At 43.9% G+C, this 23,949-nt stretch overlaps 2 protein-coding genes across 3 annotated transcripts in view; both read right to left on the bottom strand.

Annotated features, from left to right (window-relative positions):
- LOC138801448 (NXPE family member 4-like) overlaps window positions 1-7,236 on the bottom strand; it is a 45,675-nt gene extending 38,439 nt beyond the window's left edge. For both annotated transcript variants that reach the window (XM_069984293.1, XM_069984292.1), the window contains exon 1: window positions 7,103-7,236. The gene's annotated coding sequence lies outside the window, so the exon portion shown is untranslated. The remainder of the gene's footprint in view (window positions 1-7,102) is intronic.
- Window positions 7,237-7,995: 759 nt separating this feature from the next.
- LOC138801839 (NXPE family member 4-like) lies at window positions 7,996-22,700 on the bottom strand. Its single transcript, XM_069984939.1, has 5 exons — window positions 22,596-22,700; window positions 21,247-22,025; window positions 19,463-19,524; window positions 12,176-12,394; window positions 7,996-8,543 (listed from the first exon to the last, which is right to left on the bottom strand). The coding sequence occupies exons 1-5, from the start codon at window positions 22,698-22,700 to the stop codon at window positions 7,996-7,998; spliced, it is 1,713 nt and encodes a 570-aa protein (XP_069841040.1).
- Between the last annotated feature and the right edge of the window lie 1,249 nt (window positions 22,701-23,949).

Genomic DNA, 23,949 nt, shown 5'->3' with positions numbered 1-23,949 from the left:
CAGAGAGCTGCTGTGTGCAAGTATCTGCTCTGCCTCTGGGTGAGAGGTTTTGGAGGGGGGAGAAGCAAAAGCAGCTGCAGCAGTTTTACCCTGGAGAAGGGGAAGGTGTAGTCTCCAGGTGGTGCTTCTTTTGCTCCTGTCTCCTTATCACTGTTTTCTTTAGTGCAGTAACCCTTTTACTGCTTCCCTGTATAATCTAACTGTAATTTCTTAGGGAAGGAGTGAAATCTCATTGATATTTTTTTCTTATTATGTCACAAAAATGCTGGATGAAGGTGGTGCCTGGATATTGCCTATCTGGACCTCAGCAAAGCCTTTGATACACTCAGGGCCGTAACTAGGGGCGGGCGAGCCGGGCCACCGCACGGGGTGACCACAGCTAGGGGGCGCCCTGCGGCACCCGACAGTACCCGGCCCGCAGCCCCCGCATCATCAGGGCTGGCCGGGGGATCTGGAATCTAAGGTCCATATCCCCTGGCCAGAGAGACCTTTAGCTGTGCGTACACACACACAGCTAAAGGAAACAGCAGCCGGGGCAGAGACACAGAGGCTTCCTGTGCAGGCGGCTGTGTATGACAGGTGGCTGCCTGTACCGGCAGCCAGAAGAGGACGGACTCACCAAGAAGAGGAGCTGGAGGCTGCAGGGTGACAGGTGAGTAGCTGGTGGGGGCTATGAGGAGGGGGTGGGGGGAAGGCTGCACAGAGGGAGCCCCAGATATGTCCCGATAAGCAGCCCCCATGATAAGCCCCACCCCCGCGATATGCCCCGCCCCGGGCGCCAATTTTCACAGTTTACCAGCTTTCCCAGTATCCTGTATGTCAGTATAATGGAAGTCATCCAGCTTTCCCAGCATCCTGTATGTCAGTGTAATGGAGGTCATCCAGCTTTCCCAGCATCCTGTATGTCAGTGTGATGGAGGTCATCCAGCTTTCCCAGCATCCTGTATGTCAGTGTAATGGAGGCGACATAGCTTTCCCAGTATCCTGTATGTCAGTGTGATGGAGGTCATCCAGCTTTCCCAGCATCCTGTATGTCAGTGTAATGGAGGTCACACAGCTTTCCCAGCATCCTGTATATCAGTGTAATGGAGGTCACACAGCTTTCCCAGCATCCTGTATGTCAGTGTAATGAAGGTCATCCAGCTTTCCCAGCATCCTGTATGTCAGTGTAATGGAGGTCATCCAGCTTTCCCAGCATCCTGTATGTCAGTGTAATGGAGGCGACATAGCTTTCCCAGTATCCTGTATGTCAGCATGATGGAGGTCATCCAGCTTTCCCAGCATCCTGTATGTCAGCATGATGGAGGTCATCCAGCTTTCCCAGCATCCTGTATGTCAGTGTATAATGGAGGTCACCCTGCTATCCCCTAATCCTGTATGTCAGTGTGTAATGGAGGTCATCCAGCTTTTCCAACATCCTGTATGTCAGTGTAATGGAGGTCACACAGCTTTTCCAACATCCTGTATGTCAGTGTAATGGAGGTCATCCAGCTTTCCCAGCATCCTGTATGTCAGTGTAATGGAGGTCACTCAGCTTTCTGAGCATCCTGTATGTCAGTGTAATGGAGGTAACTCAGCTTTCCCAGCATTCTGTATGTCAGTGTAATGGAGGTCATCCAGCTTTCCCAGCATCCTGTATGTCAGTGTGATGGAGGTCATCCAGCTTTCCCAGCATCCTGTATGTCAGTGTAATGGAGGTCACCCAGCTCTCCCAGCATCCTGTATGTCAGTGTGATGGAGGTCATCCAGCTTTCCCAGCATCCTGTATGTCAGTGTAATGGAGGTCATCCAGCTTTCCCAGCATCCTGTATGTCAGTGTAATGGAGGTCATCCAGCTTTTCCAACATCCTGTATGTCAGTGTGATGGAGGTCATCCAGCTTTCCCAGCATCCTGTATGTCAGTGTAATGGAGGTCACCCAGCTCTCCCAGCATCCTGTATGTCAGTGTGATGGAGGTCATCCAGCTTTCCCAGCATCCTGTATGTCAGTGTAATGGAGGTCATCCAGCTTTCCCAGCATCCTGTATGTCAGTGTGATGGAGGTCATCCAGCTTTCCCAGCATCCTGTATGTCAGTGTAATGGAGGTCATCCAGCTTTCCCAGCATCCTGTATGTCAGTGTAATGGAGGTCACACAGCTTTCCCAGCATCCTGTATGTCGGTGTAATGGAGGTCATCCAGCTTTCCCAGCATCCTGTATGTCAGTGTAATGGAGGTCACCCAGCTTTCCCAGCATCCTGTATGTCAGTGTAATGGAGGTCACCCAGCTTTCCCAGCATCCTGTATGTCAGTGTAATGGAGGTCACTCAGCTTTCCCAGCATCCTGTATGTCAGTGTAATGGAGGTCACACCATGCAGACTTTACTGCACCAAACAGCAGAATTACTACAGTTTGGGACCTTATAGGTGGGAAAAGGGAAGGAAGTTTCTGCAAGTGCGGAGCCTGAGATGTCTGTCTCGCAGGTTCTAAAGAGATGAAACGTAGGTGCAAGAAATCATCATGGAGGCCTGGGCCGGATAAAGAGCAAAAGGGAAAGTGACGCCTCAGATCAAAGAAGACGTCACCTGTGAGTCACTGTATAATGATTTTGTATTGAGCAGAACATTATCTGTTAGGCGCTTTTATCAAGATTCGCCCTGTTACCAAAATGACCTAGAAACTGCCCTGGATACACTGCTCCATAAAGAGCTGATAGAGAAGTTACTGGGAATTGAACTTTTTCCTGGATTGTTCAGTGGATTTGTTGTTGGCTGAAGAATAGATATCCGAGGGTTGTTGTTTATGGTGTATATTACGAGACTGGTTACAGGTGACGGCCACAAGGGTCTGTTCTGGGTCCTGTTCATTTTAATAAATTTGTAATTGACATAGGAGAAGGTTTGGTAGGTAAGGATAGTGACATAGGAGAAGGTTTGGTAGGTAAGGATAGTGACATAGGAGAAGGTTTGGTAGGTAAGGATAGTAACATAGGAGAAGGTTTGGTAGGTAAGGATAGTGACATAGGAGAAGGTTGGTAGGTAAGGATAGTGACATAGGAGAAGGATGGTGGGTAAGGTTAGTGACATAGGAGAAGGATGGTGGGTAAGGATAGTGACATAGGAGAAGGGTTGGTAGGTAAGGTTATAGACATAGGAGAAGGTTTGGTAGGTAAAGATAGTGACATAGGAGAAGGTTTGGTAGGTAAGGATAGTGATATAGGAGAAGGTTTGGTAGGTAAGGATAGTGACATAGGAGAAGGTTTGGTAGGTAAGGATAGTGACATAGGAGAAGGTTTGGTAGGTAAGGATAGTGACATAGGAGAAGGTTTGGTAGGTAAGGATAGTGACATAGGAGAAGGTTTGGTAGGTAAGGATAGTGACATAGGAGAAGGTTTGGTAGATAAAGATAGTGACATAGGAGAAGGTTTGGTAGGTAAGGATAGTGACATAGGAGAAGGTTTGGTAGGTAAGGATAGTGACATAGGAGAAGGTTTGGTAGGTAAGGATAGTGACATAGGAGAAGGTTGGTAGGTAAGGTTAGTGACATAGAAGGGTTGGTAGGTAAGGATAGTGACATAGGAGAAGGTGTGGTAGGTAAGGATAGTGACATAGGAGAAGGGTTGGTAGGTAAGGTTATAGACATAGGAGAAGGTTTGGTAGGTAAGGATAGTGACATAGGAGAAAGTTTGGTAGGTAAGGATAGTGACATAGAAGAAGGTTTGGTAGGTAAGGATAGTGACATAGGAGAAGGTTTGGTAGGTAAGGATAGTGACATAGGAGAAGGTTTGGTAGGTAAGGATAGTGACATAGGAGAAGGATGGTGGGTAAGGTTAGTGACATAGGAGAAGGATGGTGGGTAAGGATAGTGACATAGGAGAAGGGTTGGTAGGTAAGGTTATAGACATAGGAGAAGGTTTGGTAGGTAAAGATAGTGACATAGGAGAAGGTTTGGTAGGTAAGGATAGTGATATAGGAGAAGGTTTGGTAGGTAAGGATAGTGACATAGGAGAAGGTTTGGTAGGTAAGGATAGTGACATAGGAGAAGGTTTGGTAGGTAAGGATAGTGACATAGGAGAAGGTTTGGTAGGTAAGGATAGTGACATAGGAGAAGGTTTGGTAGGTAAGGATAGTGACATAGGAGAAGGTTTGGTAGATAAAGATAGTGACATAGGAGAAGGTTTGGTAGGTAAGGATAGTGACATAGGAGAAGGTTTGGTAGGTAAGGATAGTGACATAGGAGAAGGTTTGGTAGGTAAGGATAGTGACATAGGAGAAGGTTGGTAGGTAAGGTTAGTGACATAGAAGGGTTGGTAGGTAAGGATAGTGACATAGGAGAAGGTGTGGTAGGTAAGGATAGTGACATAGGAGAAGGGTTGGTAGGTAAGGTTATAGACATAGGAGAAGGTTTGGTAGGTAAGGATAGTGACATAGGAGAAAGTTTGGTAGGTAAGGATAGTGACATAGAAGAAGGTTTGGTAGGTAAGGATAGTGACATAGGAGAAGGTTTGGTAGGTAAGGATAGTGACATAGGAGAAGGTTTGGTAGGTAAGGATAGTGACATAGGAGAAGGTTTAGTAGGTAAGGATAGTGACATAGGAGAAGGTTTGGTAGGTAAGGATAGTGACATAGGAGAAGGTTTGGTAGGTAAGGTTAGTGACATAGAAGAAGGTTTGGTAGGTAAGGATAGTGACATAGGAGAAGGTTTGGTAGGTAAGGATAGTGACATAGGAGAAGGTTTGGTAGGTAAGGATAGTGACATTGGAGAAGGTTTGGTAGGTAAGGATAGTGACAGGAGAAGGGTTGGTAGGTAAGGAGAGTGACATAGGAGAAGGTTTGGTAGGTAAGGGTGGTGATATAGGAGAAGGTTTGGTAGGTAAGGACAGTGACATAGGAGAAGGGTTGGTAGGTAAGGATAGTGACATAGAAGGGTTGGTAAGTAAGGATAGTGACATAGGAGAAGGTGTGGTAGGTAAGGATAGTGACATAGGAGAAGGGTTGGTAGGTAAGGTTATAGACATAGGAGAAGGTTTGGTAGGTAAGGATAGTGACATAGGAGAAGGTTTGGTAGGTAAGGATAGTGACATAGGAGAAGGTTTGGTAGGTAAGGATAGTGACATAGGAGAAGGTTTGGTAGGTAAGGTTAGTGACATAGGAGAAGGTTTGGTAGGTAAGGATAGTGACATAGGAGAAGGTTTGGTAGGTAAGGATAGTGACATAGGAGAAGGTTTGGTAGGTAAGGATAGTGTCATAGGAGAAGGGTTGGTAGGTAAGGATAGTGACATAGGAGAAGGTTTGGTAGGTAAGGATAGTGACATAGGAGAAGGTATGGTAGGTAAGGATAGTGACATAGGAGAAGGTTTGGTAGGTAAGGATAGTGACACAGGAGGAGGTTTGGTAGGTAAGGATAGTGACATAGGAGAAGGTTTGGTAGGTAAGGATAGTGTCATAGGAGAAGGGTTGGTAGGTAAGGATAGTGACATAGGAGAAGGTTTGGTTGGTAAGGATAGTGACATAGGAGAAGGTTTGGTAGGTAAGGATAGTGACAGGAGAAGGGTTGGTAGGTAAGGATAGTGACATAGGAGAAGGTTTGGTAGGTAAGGATAGTGACATAGGAGAAGGTTTGGTAGGTAAGGATAGTGACATAGGAGAAGGTTTGGTAGGTAAGGGTGGTGATATAGGAGAAGGTATGGTAGGTAAGGATAGTGACATAGGAGAAGGGTTGGAAGGTAAGGATAGTGACAGGAGAAGGGTTGGTAGGTAAGGATAGTGACATAGGAGAAGGTTTGGTAGGTAAGGATAGTGACATAGGAGAAGGTTTGGTAGGTAAGGATAGTGACAGGAGAAGGGTTGGTAGGTAAGGATAGTGACATAGGAGAAGGTTTGGTAGGTAAGGATAGTGACATAGGAGAAGGTTTGGTAGGTAAGAATAGTAACTTAGAAGCCGTAAAATGAGTCACTAGTGCAACCAGGTGGTAGGAAAAGCTAATTGTATTCTGGGCTGTATATATAATTGTATTCTGGGCTGTATATATAATTGTAATCTGGGCTGTATAGCTAGAGGTACAACCAGTAGGTAGAGGGAGATTGTGTTATCGCTGTATAGAGCTCTAGTGACATCACATCTGAAATACTGCGCCCAGTTCTAACGACCTCACCTACAGAAATACAGTATATTGATAGATAGAATGGGTCCAAAGACGGGCTGCAATTCATACAGAGCGGTAGTCAAAGTTCATATCCCAGTACCTTGTCTGGAGTTCCAGTAGTAGAGCACAAGGATAAAGACTCGGGCTATATCCCGGTTTTGTGGAATAGAAATAAACTCTGGATTCCACAGTTCAAATAGAAAGTAAATAACAAACAACGTTAAAAACACGCCTAGGCATTTTAGGGTTCTCCCTTAGTCATGGTATTAATATTACATAACAAACAAATACTTACATGCACTGAAAGATATGCCATTGTAGCAGACTGCCCCCAAGTGGGAGGAGTTGACAAGCGTATAACATCAATATCCCCTTTATAATTATTTACATTTTTCATTAGAATATCAAAAGCCGTACGTAAATAAATAAATAAATACATAAATAGCTCCTTAAAAGAAATATAAGTGATAAGTGATATATAGTTTAGTTTCCATCAGGGGAATTGAACCAAGAACTGTTGTAGGTCTCTAAACAGGTGAGTTACCCCTAGATCACAGCTCCAACAAAGTCAGGCATGGAGATTCAACTATATATGATTGCAGATATGATGGATTTCATTGTTATTATGGACTTGGTTGTGACAAATATAAAAGGGTAATGGCTTTTTAAGCTCTTACAGACAACGATCCCTACTCCAGTTTTTACCAGTACCTACCCCAGTTGTTACCTATCCCTACCCGAGTTGTTACCTATCCATATCCCTGTTGTTAACCTCGTCTTACTTTATTTTACAGAACTCTACCCCTTCCTGGTGGCACAACCTGCAAAACACCAGGGTCCTCTTGTTAGCATTTTGCCAGCAAAGATGCCACACAAGTGATCTCCTCTGAGCTGGCTTAAATGTGTGGTGGCCTTTACCAGCCTACCAACTGGTTATGGGCCACTGGGTGGCTGGTGCTGCAAGTCCACCACCTCTTACCTCTTCCGCCAGACTCTCATGGGCTTCAGTCCATGTGGGATCTAGGACCTCGTCATCAACCCATCACATCCTCTGCCTCCTCCTAGCTTCTCTCCACACAAAGGATCGCAACAGTTTCATCTTGGTATTCCGGTTGAAACTGAATATCCACAGACCCACTCATCACCAGTAAAGAGGTTATGTAAAAATGTTTTTTTTTTGTTTTTTTTTTTTTTATAAAATATAATTAAAGTTTATTGAAGCAACCAAGGGATTTGTAGTCATATAAAGCCATCACTTACTTAATGATAATAATAAAAGACAATGAGTGGGTAATAAAAGTAGAACATAGCAATTCCTTCTACCAACTTTGGATTAGGGTTATTTGGGACTCCATACTTCAAGCTGTTCATGAAATAGTGAAAATAGGTCAAAGCACTTAAAAAATAGGTCAAAGCACCAAAGCTATAGTTAATATTTCAAGGTCAAACTATCCCAAGGAAGAAGTATATTGCATGTTGTAACAATATAAACTAGGTATATAGAACGAAAAATGACAGTTTAGTATATAAAGTTTGAAGATAACACAGATACTTTCTTGCAATACACGGGACCACTTGTGTGGTTGTGTGTGGTATTGCAGTTTAGCTCCATACCCAAACTGAGGACAAGTCTCTTGGTTTTAAACCACCATGGGTTTCTCTTTTTTAAAAAAATTTTATTATGAACAAGCAAAACTAAAAGCTTCAATGGGTGCTATGGGAGGTTCTGATGAGGGCGCGCGCTGATGCGCCCGCATCAGATCCCTGTGGTCGAAAGATCCATGCAGAGACCGGCCGTTCCGTGAACATAGCCTAAAGCTGGACACATGGATAATTGGACAAGATCAATGGATTCACCTTTTTTTTGTTTTATTATGAACAAGCAAAACTAAAAGACAGACTCAGGATGCCTTCAAAAGTGTATCCTGGAGGATGGACGATCACAGTGGCCGATGCCACCGTCATGTCCCACGTGTCTACAAACCCAACATTGATCCCTTGGAAAACCTCTCTTAAGACCAGATACTGGGTGTAGCCATGTAAGTCTCCTTGCATCTCCACTGGGGAAAAGGTTTCTCTGGTGTTCTCCGACTTGATGATCACCTTGGTGTCTGGACTTCGGATGAACAGCCGCTCCACCGATCGGCGGATATTGAAAGCCCGTTTAATGAAAATCTTTATAGGAAAATGTCTAAAGTGTTGTCCCATTGTAATCATAATAATGGTGTCCTTTCCCCCGACGAACCCGTCAATCTGGCGGCTGGTGTACATGTCCTCCTTGAAGTAATAGAACGGGGGATGTTCTAAGGGGAATCCATGCCTCTTATAGGAGATGTACATGTCTTTCTCCATATTTATGGCTTCCAGTGCCTTGTGCCACTCATCCCATCCTGATCCGTGGAACCGGAAATACTTAGCTACTGTTAGAGGACAAAAAAAAAATATATTTTTTTTTTATTTAAGAGGTAGTCCCAGGACTGAGTACAGTTTTTTTTTTAAGTTATAGACTGTGTTAAAAAAAACTACTCTCACTGATCCCCCAGTGAATCAGATGATCACCAGGTTCTGCAGATCATCAGTCCCTGCCTTGGCAAACAGAAAAAGCCCACTAATAAGCTATGGCCATCTCCTTCTATTTCCTGCATGTTAAGATGGAACTAGGGAAAATCAGCAGGGCCCATTAGGAAGTATAACAGCTGATAAATTTAGGCCTAGCTACCAAATGTAAATTTTTGTGTGGGTGCATGGTGGTGGAGGGCAGGGTCACAATAAATCCTATGCAGGTTTCTATTGAGGTTAGGGACACTCCCCAGATAGCCACATGGATTACTTTAAAGGAGAAGTCTGGGCTGATCGATTTTTTGTAAATGTGCCGATGTAGCAGGCCAGATTAACCCCCGTCCAGATTATACCCGGGTATAGTTTGGCGTAGGCCAGAGTATACCCCGTTGTATAAAATAGCCTAGGCCAGAGTATACCCCGGGGTATAAAATAGCCTAGGCCAAACTATACTCCAGAGTGTAACATAGCCATAATGTTATTACTTCACTGGTTTTCTCACCCCTGGCCCAGGCCACAGTATACACCAGGGCATATATTTTCGTACCCAGGGGTGTAATATAGCCTAGTCCATACTATAAACCTGGGGATAGTCTAGCCCAGGCCACAGTATACTCCAGGGGATAAACTCTATATTTGGGGGTGTAAAACAGTCTAGGCCAGACTATGTCCCTCCAAGTTATCATGTCACTGGTTTTCTCAGTTCTAGCCCAGGCCACAGTATATCCCAGGGGATATATTCTATACCAGGGGGTGTAACATAGGCCAGGCCACAGTTTATCCCAGGGGATATATTCTATACCAGGGGGTGGAAAATAGCCTAGGCCAGAATATATCCTTCCAGGTCATAATGTTATCACGGATACGTTTTTTTTAACGTACAGAAAAGTAGTGTATGTTAAGGGTATGTTCACATCTCGTTTTTGGCCCCATGTCGGGCTACACGTCAGGAATCAGTAAAAAAACGATGCGGATGTGCAGCCCGGAGTGCGGCCGCTGGCCACATTGACAGTGATTTGCCGGACGTACACTGCTTTTGTGCAGGATCTGGTCGACCACGCTTTTGAGTCCTGCACAAAAGCCGTGTACGTCCGGTAAATGAGCAGAACGTAGTTACATAATGACTTTGTCCTGCTCATTCAAGTCAATGTGGCCGTCGGCCGCACGTCGGGCTGCACGTGGGGCTAAAAACGAGATGTGAACATACCCTAACAGAAACGCATCCGATTTTTTTTTAGAATTGAAGTCAATGGAAAACGGATCCAAACCGATGAAACACAATTGCATCTGTTTTTGCATCCGTTTTTTTCCATAAAACATATACGTTAAACGGATTGCAAAAACGCAGTGTGAACCCAGCCTAACTCTAATTTGTTGAAAAGTGTGCATATTTTATTTTTTTTTATAATACTCGGACACACAGCTGCTTCCTCTTATTGGGAAATACAATACAGTGCTTACACTGAGCTGACAGTAGATGGAGGAGGTTTTTATGGGCTGCGCCAAAAGTTATGATTGTTGCGCAAAAATCATCATTAGACCCAAGCGCCTTTATACATCTTGCACGATTTATTGCACAATTTATGCCTAAGGCTGGGTTCACACTGCATTTTTTGCAGTCCGTTTTTTTCATCCTTTTTTGCACCAAAAAAAAAAAAAAAAAAAAAACGGATTGAAAAACGGATCAAATCACATCTTTTTCTAGCGTACACAAAACGCGGTCCAAAAAAAAAAAAAAAAAACGAAAGGAAAGGAAAAAAACGGACTGCAAAAACACAGTGTGAACCCAGCTTAAAACAGCTTGGCTACAAAGCTACACTAAGGTAGCATTTTGCGCAAAAAAACTAAAATTTGCACATGATAAATCTAATGAAAACTAGTTAATAGAACCCCCCCCCCCCCTGCAAACCTTGAAAAAGGGTGCAGGCATTGCAAACTGATGTAAAATAGCGGAAAAACCTTCTTGCACAGATATTTAAAGTTCACAAAATCTCATTATTAGCCCCCCACCCCCCCAAAAAAAAAAAAAAATTAAAATTAAAATGTGCAAACGCAATGATAAATGTCCCCTATGGGAGAGATTTATCAAACATGGTGTAAAGTGAAACTGTCTCAGTTGCCCCTAGCAACCAATCAGATTCCACCTTTCATTCCTCACAGATTCTTTGGAAAATGAAAGGTGGAATCTGATTGGTTGCCGGGGGCAACTGAGCCAGTTTTACTTTACATCATGTTTGATAAATCTCCCCCATGTGACTAGATTTTTACGATTTCCATTAGCAGCTTCTCACTTATCTCAGCAGACAAAGCTGAATCCCCAATAACATGGTGAAAAATTAGGTATTTCTTGTGCATATCACTCACTGCTGCTGATTTCATGGGGGTATAAAATGGCCTGAGGGGGTATGAATTGGCCTAGGCCAGAATATACCCCGGGGTATAAAATAGCCTAGGCCAAAATATACCCGGGGTATAATCTGGCCTAGGCCAGTTTAACCCCGGGTATAGTCTGGGCTGGGGGTATACTCTGGCCTGTTACACCAGGTGTCGGGCGTTTCGTGGTCTGTGTTGGGACCTGGGTCGTGATGTGTCAGGCCTGCTCAGCCAGTTAGCGGCCGAAGCGGGGTCCCGTCAGGTTACGTCACGTCCCAACACAGGCCAGAAAGCGGCCAGGACTTGGGGGACTGGAACGGTGTGTGGAATCAGTGCTTTAGCAGGGAAGGTGAGAGCCCATTATTTCTTTAAGCCTCCACTGCACTTTTACAAAAAATCGCCCATCCCAGACTTCTCCTTTAAGTTTCAATCTCAACCTGCATCATTACTCAGATTTTTCTGTAATATAATACATACATACATATGCAGATTTGCCTAGAGGGCTTCTATTATGTTTGGGGAGATTCCCGGGAAAAGTTGAAGGAAAGCTTAATTTGTTTTCCAGTTGGATTCAAATTTGAGGCTATGTTCACACTGCGTATGAATCCGTCCGTAGATCGTACGCCGCCGTACATGTGCGGCTGAAACTACGGGCGTAGGAAAAATAGACATGCGGCCGGATGCGTACGAACCGCGAACATACGCCCGTAGTACAGTTATGCTTCCCTAGCTTGTTTCGAAGCGATCTGAAACAGGTCATTTACTTGGAAATCTTCGCCCAGCCCCGTAAACCACATAAAACCTTTTGGATCGAAAAAATCAAGTTTAATTTGGCTGAAATAAGTTCTCCGTACGGGACCGCATGGAAATCCACGTCCGTGAGTTTCAACATTTCCGTCCTCAAACAATGGTCTCGTTCATTTTTCACGGCGCTGTATACGATGCGGCCGTAAGCTCATACGTAGTGTGCACTGTGCGGGCGTATATCGTATACTTTCCAGCGAACGCATCAACCTCAAAACTACGTGCGTATATTCGCGGTTCGCACTATGGACGGATTCATACGCAGTGTGAACATAACCTGAGAATGTAAAGACAACTTTCTAAGTAGACGTCTTACTATTGATTCCCTCGGTGAAGTGCATTATAAACTGACGTAACGTGGAGTCTCCGATGAGGAACAACCTCTTCCCTTCCAGACATTTAGTAAAGTCGTCAGCAGTTTTATATAAAGTCATGTTACAGTAGACGGGTCTCCAGACATTGTTATAGAAGTATCCGCTCGGGAGAGGAGAGTTCATCCCGGTCACACACTTGGGCTTCGGGGCTTCTGGTTGATCTGAGAAAATAAATGCAAGAACATAAAATTTCACCATTAATAACTATAAGATTTAGAAACTGATGATGCTGGGGCACTCAGTCATGAGTTTTAGTTGGTGGAAGAGATCCAGAAGTAAAGTCACATTTTCCATCCAGCACCACCAAAAGTGAACAAGAGTGTCCACTGATACAGTGACGTGCGAGGTCCAGAGGTCCACAGACACTCTTTGCAGAATTTTTTTCAAATCTTGGCTGGACGTTTTCAAATGTAAGATCTAGCTCTCAAAAACTATTAGCAACAACCCCCCGAGAGTCCACTAAATGCTCAAAAACGTGGTTTTGCTGGCTAGACTTCCTATTCTCCCCCCGGATACCTGTCCTGGTTCCTCGTCGGGCCCTATATAATACTAACCAGTGTCAATAAACGCATTCCCTTTCAGTGTTACAGATATCCCCGAGCACCCGGGTCATCATTACTCTACCTGGCGGAGGTAGGCCTGTACTCTTCGGGATGATACCCTCTTCTCCCTCCCTTTCCTATCTATTTTGTCTTCCTTCTGTTTTCTTTTTGTTGCACAAATTTTGTCTTAGCAAAATGTGAGTTTAAATACTTGTTGATCGTGGGTGCCAGCAACCCGAAAGTAACCTTATTGACTCCTGTCTTTCCTTTAGTCTTTAGTAGCCATCGCTTGTTCTAAGACCCATGTAGGGTACATGGCTGTGGGGCATTTTCCCGCAATTCATCTCAGTGATTACTGTTTAGTTTTAAAGGACAAGTCCGGCCAAAATTTTTTTTTTATATGTTATTACTGATGGAAAGTTATACAATTTGTACATTTGTACATTGTTATATAATTAATGTACATTAATTATGGGAAATGCTCATATACTGCTATTTCCCTTAACTTAGTGTGTCAGGAAGTGTTAGAATTATCTCAGAAGCAGTGACGTCACGACAAATGGTGTAATTCCTATGGGGTGTCCAGCAGGGGGCGCACTATATGTAGAAGTCAATGAGTACCATTGGCTTCTATATATAGTGCGCCCCTGCTGGACACTCCATTGGAATTACAATAAATGTGTATGTAAATGTAATATACAGTGTTTTTGATTGAATACATTTATGGAATACTTGCTCCCCAAAGTATTCCATAAATGTAATCAATCAGTACATCACAGTAAGCCCGCCAAACCGCCACCGCCCGACGCTCTGGACTACACTCAACTACTACTCTCCCCACCTGCTCATAGCATGAGCAGGTGATGGGAGAGTAGTAGCTGGGTTATATCTCTGAGATCGCCGCCGCTGATGCCGCGTAGAGGGAGCCGCTCATCACTGCAGCCATCATCCCCCTCCGCTCTCCCCTCCTGCTTCTTCCTTACACTATCTAATGGCTGACTCCCTGCCCGGCCGCCGCCACGTGTGATCGGAGAGCGGCGGCCGGGCGGGGAGTCAGCCATCAGATAGTGTGAGGAAGCAGCAGGAGGTGGGAGCGGTGGGGGGTGATGGCTGCATTGATGAGCGGCTCCCCTGCGCGGCATCAGCGGCGGTGATATTAGCGATATAACCCGGCTACTACTGTCCCATCACCTGCGCATGCTATGAGCAGGTGGGGAGAGTAGTAGTCGAGATCGCCGCGCAGGGGAGCCGCTCATCAATGCAGCCATCATCCCCCTCCGCTCCCCCCTCCTGCTGCTTCCTTACACTATCTGATGGCTGACTCCCCGCCCGGCCGCCGCTCTCCGATCACACGTGCCGGCGGCCGGGCGGGGAGTCAGCCATCAGATAGTGTAAGGAAGCAGCAGGAGGGGGTTGATGGCTGCAGTGATGAGCGGCTCCCTCTGCGCCGCATCAGCGGCGGCGATATAACCCAGCTATTACTCTCCCATCACCTGCTCATGCTATGAGGGGAGAGTAGTAGTTGAGTGTAGTCCAGAGCGGCGGGCGTTCAGTAGCGGCGGGCGGCAGCGGTTTGGCGGGCTTACTGTGATGTACTGATTGATTACATTTATGGAATACTTTGGGGAGCAAAGACACTTGCTCCCCAAAGTATTTCATAAATGTATTCAATCAAAAATACTGTATATTACATTTACATACACATCCATTGTAATTCCAATGGAGTGTCCAGCAGGGGCGCACTATATATAGAAGTCAATGGTACTCATTGACTTCTATATATAGTGCGCCCCCTGCTGGACACTCCATAGGAATTACACCATTCGTCGTGACGTCACTGCTTCTGAGAGAATTCTAACACTTCCTGATACACTAAATTAAGGGAAATAGCAGTATATAAGCATTTCCCATAATTAATGTACATTAGAAAATTGTATAACTTTCCATCAGTAATAACATATAAAAAATAATTTTGGCCGGACTTCTTCTTTAAGGATAGTATGTTTGATACTCACACCTGATTGTTATTTTCCTAATGCTCCAGTGACACACATTATGTTGCTATTAGAGATGAGCGAACCGGGTTCGGGTTCGAGTCGATCTGAACCCGAAAGTTCGGTATTTGATTAGCGGTGGCTGCTGAAGTTGGATAAAGCTCTAAGGTTGTCTGGATAACATGGATACAGCCAATGACTATATCCATGATTTCCACATAGACTTAGGGCTTTATCCAACTTCAGCAGCCACCGCTAATCAAATGCCGAAAGTTCGGGTTCAGATGGACTCCAGCATGCTCCAGGTTCGCTCATCTCTAGTTGCTATTCATACCTTCTTTTTGATCGTAGGTGATCAGTGGTCTGCTGCTGTTCTTGACACTGTCTGTTTCTATGCTTTTGTAACCCTTTTCATAAAACTTTAAATAAAACACTTTTTTTGAATAGGAAAAAAAAATCTCTCTCTCAATCTCTTAGATATCAGAAAAAATGCTTTTAACCCCTTAAGGATGGGGCTAATTTTTATTTTTGCACTTTTGTTTTTTACCTCATGTTTTGGAGGCCATAGCGCTTGCACTTTTTCACCTACAGACATATATGCTCTTATATTTTTCCAACAATTGTACTTTGTAACGCCAAACTTGTAAGGGGGGTTTCGTCTTTACGCCTTTCAATGTATGGTAAAACTGACATTATGTATGTATTATCTATTTCAATACTTTTCAAAAATGAATAGATGTGTTTAAAATTTCTCTATTCTGATCTGTTATAACACTTTTGGTCTATAGGGCTATTTGAGGCGTAATTTTTTCTTTTGGTCTATGGGGCTATTTGAGGCGTAATTTTTTCTTTTTGTCTATGGGGCTATTTGAGGTGTAATTTTTTCTTTTGGTTATGGGGCTATTTGAGGCGTAATTTTTTCTTTTTGTCTATGGGGCTATTTGAGGTGTAATTTTTTCTTTTGGTCTATGGGGCTATTTGCGGCATCATATTTTGCACCATTAGTACTTTTTATTAATACCTTACTTGCGTCATCAGCTGCTCAGCCGAGATTGGCTGAGCATAACAGAGCTCAGCCAATCGCGACTGAGCAGCTGATGACGCGCTGGAGGGGGGGCGGCATGAGGGAGGGTTGGAGCAATCCGGCCGGCCTCCTGAAGATGATGTGTTCGACCCAAGATGGCGGTCGGGGTCGACAGTGATTCAGTGAGTATACGGCATCACACTTCCGGGGTGGGGGGAACACGGGGAAGGGGGCCATTCACTTAAATAAGACACATTGCAAAGTTGTAGAACTTTGTAATGTGTGTTATTTAGTAAAAAAATCATTTAGACCGCACTACCCCTTTAAGCAATAATCTTTCCATGTGTGTACAGGCAACAATGAAACGGCTAGCGAAAAATTGTTCATGTGACGTTGATGGCATCTTTTATCCGAGCATAAAATCCTAGTTAATCTTTCATTAATCGTTCGTGAATCTTTCGGTCTACGTACACATCATTTGTTCACTGTGGTATTTTCATATTTACATAAGATATTAGCCTTTCATATGGCTCCAAATTCTCTTCTCAGCTCCCTCTGATATATTACAAAGTTTCTTCCATTCACCTGTACTAATGATCTATGCAACGTTTGTGGAAACTTCCTGTGTAAAATATTCTGTCCGGGTGGAGGCATTCTCTGCTATTTTTAATTTCTGTGCTTTTTTTTTTTTTTTTTTTTAAACGCTGCCTAATACTCAGCAATGTTTTTTCCCTGTACCGGTCTGGCTCTATGCACTGGAGGCAGGCCTGGTGCCCCCCAATGTGTCTATATCTCCTCCCCTTTTTTTTTCTTCAAGGAGTGCAAAAACAGGAAGTCCAGGTCATCTGAGCACTCACAGAGAAGACAGTCATGTGATTGATGGACACATTGAGCTGTGACTCTGTACTGAGCCTAATTCTTATGCTTATTCTGTTTTTTTCAATAAGGACAAGACTAAAAAGCTTCAGGAGACTGAACCTGGATACAGTAAGTATTGCTGTTATATAGCTGCCTTCAGGAGACTGGACCTGGATACAGTAAGTATAGCTGCTATATAGCTGCCTGTAGGAGACTGGGCCTGGATACGGTAAGTATAGCTGTTATATAGCAGCCTTCAGGAGACTAGACCTGGATACAGTAAGTATAACTGTTATACAGCTGCCTTCAGGAGACTGGACCTGGAATCAGTAAGTATAGCTGTTATATAGCTGTCTTCAGGAGACTGGACCTGGATACAGTAAGTATAGTTGTTATATAGCTGACTTCAGGAGACTGGACCTGGATACAGTAAGTATAGCTGTTATATAGCTGCCTTCAGGAGACTGGACCTGGATACAGTAAGTATAGCTGTTATATAGCTGCCTTCAGGAGACTGGACCTGGATACAGTAAGTATAGCTGTTATATAGCTGCCTTCAGGAGACTGGACCTGGATACAGTAAGTATAGCTGTTATATAGCTGCCTTCAGGAGACTGGACCTGGATACGGTAAGTATAGCTGTTATATAGCTGACTTCAGGAGACTGGACCTGGAATCAGTAAGTATAGCTGTTATATAGCTGCCTTCAGGAGACTGGACCTGGATACAGTAAGTATAGCTGTTATACAGCATAATAACAACAACAACAACAACAACAAAAAATTATGCATGTGTATTGCAAACTTGCTTTTTTCACATCTCCTGTTGATTTAGACTTTGTAAGTTGTAATGGCAGTGACAGTGTAAATAAAACCATTACATGCAAGAACCATAAAGGTGTCTAGTAAAAAATAGCTACTTGGCATGTCTACCAGTGCAGATACCAGCTCATTCCTCATAAAGCCGCACCTTGTCAATGGAGTAATTACTTTATTCATGGATTTTATTAGTAGTTAGTCTGATTCGCAGTAAAGGGTGCGTCTACCTTGGCAATCATTGTTTTATTGTACTAATGTGCAAGAAAAAAAAAATAGGACAAAAACCGCCTAGCGTTTTGAGTATACAACTCCAGTGCACACCTATGTGTCATTATTTTGGTTTATTGAAAACATAGCTACTTTTTTGCAAGAACAGCACCACCCCAGTCCTCAGGTTTTGTGTGGTATTACAGCTTGCCTCATTCATTTCAATGGAACTGAGCTGCAATACTGCACCCAAACTCAGGAGAAGAGTGGTGCTGTTTCTAGAGAAAAGTAGCCATGTTTTTATAATCCTGGATAACTCCTACAAATAACCCCTCACCATGTTCACCATGTTCCATAGCTTTATCTTGTGTTCTGTGCCTATGTTACACTTTGGATTTACATTGCTTTAAAGAGGTAATATCTGTGTTTTTTATATTTCAATCTAAAAATCTACTATTTTTGATACGTTAGTAGAAAATGTTTCTGAGCTTGGTGTAAACTGAACACAAGAACAATCACTGTATCCTACATGTGGCCTATTAAATTCATCAACGATAATATAAATGACCACAAAGATGGGAAAGAGAGAGTGCAAGTGACTGTGTACGTGACTGTGTTCTCAGTTCCTCCTCGCCTGGGGAGGCCTACCTCCTCCTTCATCCTTAAGACTCACCACCTGACCAGACCCAGACATCCCAGAGGAGTCTTCCATGAGAGAATAAAGTGCTATAGAAGATGTCTCCCATGCTTCTCCCTCTCACAACATGCATTCTCACATTCACAATGACAAACTGCAGCTGCATCTCCCTCCTCCCTCACTTCTATTAACTGTTTTACATTACATGGAAATTTTTGGTGACCTAACGTTACTTTGAGACAGGAAAAACAGGAACTAATCATAGGTTTCATGTACTTACATGATTTATACAGTCCTGCTTTGTCCTCCCATAGGAGAAGAGGACTCAGCACCTATAAATAATAGACTGCAGCAGATGCAGAAAGTGAGGCCCCATCCATGAGGTCTATGATATAAAACATGTCAGATGCCTTATATATGTATATTTTTACAGTGGTTTGCAATAAATTAGAATATCAACAAAAAGATTTGGGGGAATTTTCATCTTCCAGCAGGATTTGGCCCCTGTCCACACGGCCAACAGTCCCAATCCCTGGTTTACTAACCACAGCATCACTGTGCTTGATTGGCCAGCAAACTCACCAGACCCTAACCCTGTAGAGAATTTATGGGGTATTGTCAGGAGGAAGATGAAAGACACCACAGCCAACAATGCAGACGAGCTGAAGGCCGCTATCAAAGCAACCTGGGCTTCACTAACCCCTCTGCAGTGCCATCAGCTGATCGCCTCCATGCCACATTGCCGCATTGATGCCGTCATTCATGCTAAAGGTGCCCCGACCAAGTACTGAGGGCATTTACTGTACAGACTTTTCAATTGGTCGACATTTCTGTGTTGGTTTTACTGTATATAATATTCTAATTTTCTGAAATCCTGACTTTTGTGTTTTTATTGGCTGTAATCCATAATCATTAACTTTAACAGAAATAAACGCTTGTAAAAGTTCCCTCTGTATGTAATGACTCTATGGAATATATGAGGTCACTTTTTGAATTAAATTACTGAAAAAAAATGTTTTGTTGATATTCTTATTTATTGCAAAACCACTGTATATGCATGTCTAAGGCCAAAAGCATACATTGTCCATCCTATATTGAATGGTTTGTTGAGTTAAAATCTATATGCTGTCTGGGTTCAGAAAAACTTACCTTTACATTTGCTAACACTTACGGAATCAAATGTTGCGGGGATTTCAACAGCAATATTTTCACTAAAAAAGAAAACAAAAACTGTAAAGAGCTAACATTTTATAAAGATCTAATAAAATATTAGGGCAATGCCCCTAGAATTTCACTGCATTGAGCGCTTTAGCTGGAAGCTGGCAGTGTTGTCGTTTGGCTGGTCTGGCTGAGATCAGCGATCTGTTTCTCTTATGGCTCTACTAGGCATTGCTCCCACCTAGCCAGAATCCTGCTCCACACTGATGAGGGGCAACACCCCAAAACAGCTGTCTGTGGATGGCTACCTGGCCTTGGTTTTTCCCTTGTCATTACATTGACTTATAGGGCCACTAAAAAAGGTGGTTTTGGTGGTTTCCCTACAGGAGCCACCCCTTGGCTGGACCCTTCCCGGAGGGATATCTGGCTAATCCTGTGTTTGGAGACTCTTAAATGATGCTCCACGGGCTCTTGTTTTTTTTTTTTTTTTTTGCATATTTACGTTGTACCTATGTTGATTTTTACTGTCATTGGTTTTGAAGCTACATGCCGGTGTATATATATATATATATATATATATATACTGTATATAGATTAGCTGGCTTTGTATGGCTATATGTGTGAAACTCATTGTAGTTGTGAGTGTGGGAACCCATATGTATACCCATTCCCTTTTGTAATTGTCAAAATTTTCATGTCAACTTTCACACCTAGGTCAACTGTCCGGCCATAAACCTCCCCAATAGCATCAACATTGGAGGATACAGTTGTTATTGCTGTTATTGTCCAGCTGAAAACCTTGTAGCTGTAGTTGTAAAACCATGTGCCCTTTGTGCTTGGTAAATATGTACAAGGCCTGGGAAACTTCCATTCATGGTCAACAGTGGTCTACATAGACATTTCTAGAAGCACATCAACCCTCCACCCAAACCTACTATAAAAGCCAGGAGTATCTACTAAGGCTATTTGGAGCACTGGGCCAGAGTCACCCCCAGCCGGCCCACCTCTTCTATCAGTGGAGAAGGACGGATGGAGATCGGTGCTCTGGGGGCCCTAAGTGCTCCTAAAGATCTTACTAGATGCTGTATTAAACTACAAACTGCACAAAACCGGTGCAGAGGGTTTTGAGGTCACAAAAAATGATCTCTTATCGTTATGAAGATGTCTTAGCTACACACTATTAAAGAGCTCCACCTCCATAGTGGCCTCAACCTTCATGGGTAATTACATAGACCAGTCTTAGTGAAGAACCTTCTTTATTTTAGTCCAATATATCAGATCACAGCAGATGGCACCGCCTGGCTCTACACTCGTAGGTATCGGAGGAGTCGCTGTCCACATTCCTGGTGTTCTTCTTGCTTCTGCCTGCTCCCCGCAGTCTTGGCACTGTCCCGTCTTGGCCAGTGATTGGCTGAGCGCCTGTCACTTTAGAGACCGGCACAGAAATTCCAGGGGAGCGGGCAGAAGCTAGAAGAACACTGGGGACCATGAACAGGTATGTATATAGTTTATTATTTTACACTTAAGGCAAGGACTGCACGAACATCGCTACCCATACATATATAGCCATGTAATAGGCTTATTAAGTGAGCGCCGATCTTGCAGATTATTAGACTCCCTTGCTCGCTAAGCCTCCCACCATGGTGCTATGCGTACAACCAATTATAAGGAAGTTGGCTCTGAGTCATTTAAGTGCTTTCCAGATGTACATTGACTTTAAAAATTTGGGGCTTTTTCGAGACCTCTTTAGTAAGTATAGAGAATAGGCAATGTACCTCTGAAACATTTCTCTCTCCGCCGCAGTGAGATATGATACATCTAGCTCGTAGCCCCTCATGTCTCTTAGATTTTCACATGCGAAGCCTGGAACTTTGTAGCAGTAGTAGGCCTCCTCGTAAAGAGCGTCCTTGTACTCGCAGATCTCCTTACCCTCTTCTTTTTCAAGTTCAAACCCACACTTACTCAAGGCTTCTTTACCCAATCTTTCAAATTTTCCCTCGAAACCGATAACTCCTAGACTGGAATGCCTGGCCCGCCACAAAGCAGCCACCCCTTCACTGGGGTGGAATAAGAGGATGTTGACTTTGACTTTACCCTCCCAGTACAAGGGAAAGTGCACATGGTAGGACCCATTGTTGAAGTCCTTCACAATTCCAGAAACAGCAGCTTCAGGATCTTCAGAAATGAGTCTTGGTCTTACAAAGTCTCCTCCGTAGGTCTTCCTCTTACCCAAATGGTCGTACATATCAATCCGTACCACAAATTCCTCTCCGACACAATATTTCTTTCGAGAGTCTATAAGGGAAACCTGGCTTTTTTTCCCACTTGTGGTTGCGGAAAAAGTTGTGAATGTCTCGTTGGGGATGAGATTTTCAATTTTGTGATACATTGCATCTATTTTTGCTTGAAGTTCAGTCTTAGGTGGATTAGTCCTTTGGGTGATTTGTTGATCGTTGATTTGTCGATCGTTGATTTGTCGATTGTTGATTTGTTGTAGATTTTTTGCCTCCTCTGGTGGACTTAGACAATTTTGAAGCACCTGCTTCAATGAATCCTGCAGTTTATGGGCCATAAAAAACCAATATGTTATCTATAAATATGCAAATCTATTATCCTAGACAATGCAGTAACAGATCCTCAAAATAAGCTTGTGTTCCTCCAGACTTGTGGGGTTTTTTTTGTGAAAGAGCTAAAGGATAGGGGAACTATCAGCAGGTTGGATGAATCTAACTTGTTGAAAGCCTCCTACTGTGCACGGGTGCCGAGGAGGAAGGTATGTCTGGAGTACCGTTAACAGCAATGCCCCGCTCCTTCTAATGATAATCAATGCAGTGGGCGGTCTGGAGGCGGGGCAATGGTCCTAACAGTGCTACGGACCCAGGATTACACTGCTAATAACACGGGAACGGCGCTGAGAATGCAGGTAATAGACATACCTTCCTCCTCGGCACCATGTGCACAATAGGGATTCTTCTAACCTGCTAATAGTTCCCCTTTAATCCCAAATCTGTCCACATTTTAGTGACAGATCTCAAAGAAATGATAAAGTTATTTACCAATTTTTAATGTTGGTGATAAATTAATAAGTACAATAATTCCCTTAAAACTGAACATTATTTCTCACCTGAAATAGGTTTCGATGCCACGTGAGGCCCAAAAAGAGTGAAACAGTAATAACTACTGGAAGATACCTCCTACACATGACCGCAGCTTTATACCCAGAAGGCATCCTGTGGGAAAACATAAATTGTTATTCATAAAATACAGTGATAAGAAATGGACCTTATGAAAATGACTATCGTAGGATTCCATATTTGATATTATTTATTGGGATCAGGATGGAGGACTATGTATAATGCTGCATGTCTGGATTCCATGCATGCCAAATACCCATTGTTTCCCAAGATTCTCGCATAAGAAGGTCGCTTGATTTCACAGGTAGACGGTTTACAGAGGCAAAATAACATTGTGAGACCATCTGACAATCTGTTCCTGTGATGATCAAAAGGTAGAGAAACGGGGGAGAACAAAGGGGTAAGATGGGTATATAAAGCACCATACATGGCTCATTGGGGAGGTCAAAGAAAGTCGGGAAGGTAGAGGACACACCCAAAAAGGTCGTCAAGAGATGGGAGACCAGACCTGAAGAAGGGGGGCCTGCTAATGTAATGGAGACCTGAAAGGGGGGGCCGCTAATGTAATGGAGACCTGAAAGGGGGGGGGGGGCGCTAGTGTAATGGAAACCTGAAGGGGGGGGGGTTGTGCTAATGTAATGGAGACCTGAAGGGGGGGGCTGCTAATGTAATGGAGACCTGAAAGGGGGGGGGGGGGGGTAATGTAATGGAGACCTGAAGGGGGGGCTGTTAATATAATGGAGACCTGAAAGGGGGGGCTGCTAATGTAATGGAGACCTGAAGGGGGGGGCTGCTAATGTAATGGAGACCTGAAAGGGGGGGGGCTGCTAATGTAATGGAGACCTGAAAGGGGGGGGGGTGCTAATGTAATGGAAACCTTAAGGGGGGGCTGCTAATGTGATGGATACCTGAAAGGGGGGGGGCTGCTAATGTAATGGAGACCTGAAACGGGGGGGGGGGGGCTGCTAATGTAATGGAGACCTGAAGGGGGGGCTGTAAATATAATGGACACCTGAAGGGGGGGTTGCTAATGTAATGGAGACCTGAAGGGGGGGGGGGCTGCTAATGTAATGGAGACCTGAAGGGGGGGGGCTGTTAATATAATGGAGACCTGAAGGGGGGGTTGCTAATGTAATGGAGACCTGAAGGGGGGGGGCTGCTAATGTAATGGAGACCTGAAGGGGGGGCTGTTAATATAATGGAGACCTGAGGGGGGGGTTGCTAATGTAATGGAGACCTGAAAGGGGGGGGGGCCGCTAATGTAATGGAGACCTGAAAGGGGGGGGGGGCTGCTAATGTAATGGAGACCTGAAGGGGGGGCTGTTAATATAATGGAGACCTGAA

The sequence above is a fragment of the Dendropsophus ebraccatus genome, chromosome 9 (genome assembly GCF_027789765.1).
Source record: "Dendropsophus ebraccatus isolate aDenEbr1 chromosome 9, aDenEbr1.pat, whole genome shotgun sequence".
Classification (NCBI taxonomy): Eukaryota; Metazoa; Chordata; class Amphibia; order Anura; family Hylidae; genus Dendropsophus; species Dendropsophus ebraccatus.
This window is presented reverse-complemented; position numbering and strand designations above follow the sequence as displayed.

What these genes read in the sequence shown, in the direction of transcription:
- LOC138801839 (XM_069984939.1), bottom strand. Translation starts at nt 22,700, where the DNA reads ATGCCTTCTGGGTATAAAGCTGCGGTCATGTGTAGGAGGTATCTTCCA. An exon ending in AAGTGTTAGCAAATGTAAAG is followed by an intron (nt 12,395 to 19,462) that starts GTAAGTTTTTCT and finishes TTATTTTCTCAG; the next exon opens with ATCAACCAGAAGCCCCGAAG. An exon ending in CTTCACCGAGGGAATCAATA is followed by an intron (nt 8,544 to 12,175) that starts GTAAGACGTCTA and finishes GTCCTCTAACAG; the next exon opens with TAGCTAAGTATTTCCGGTTC.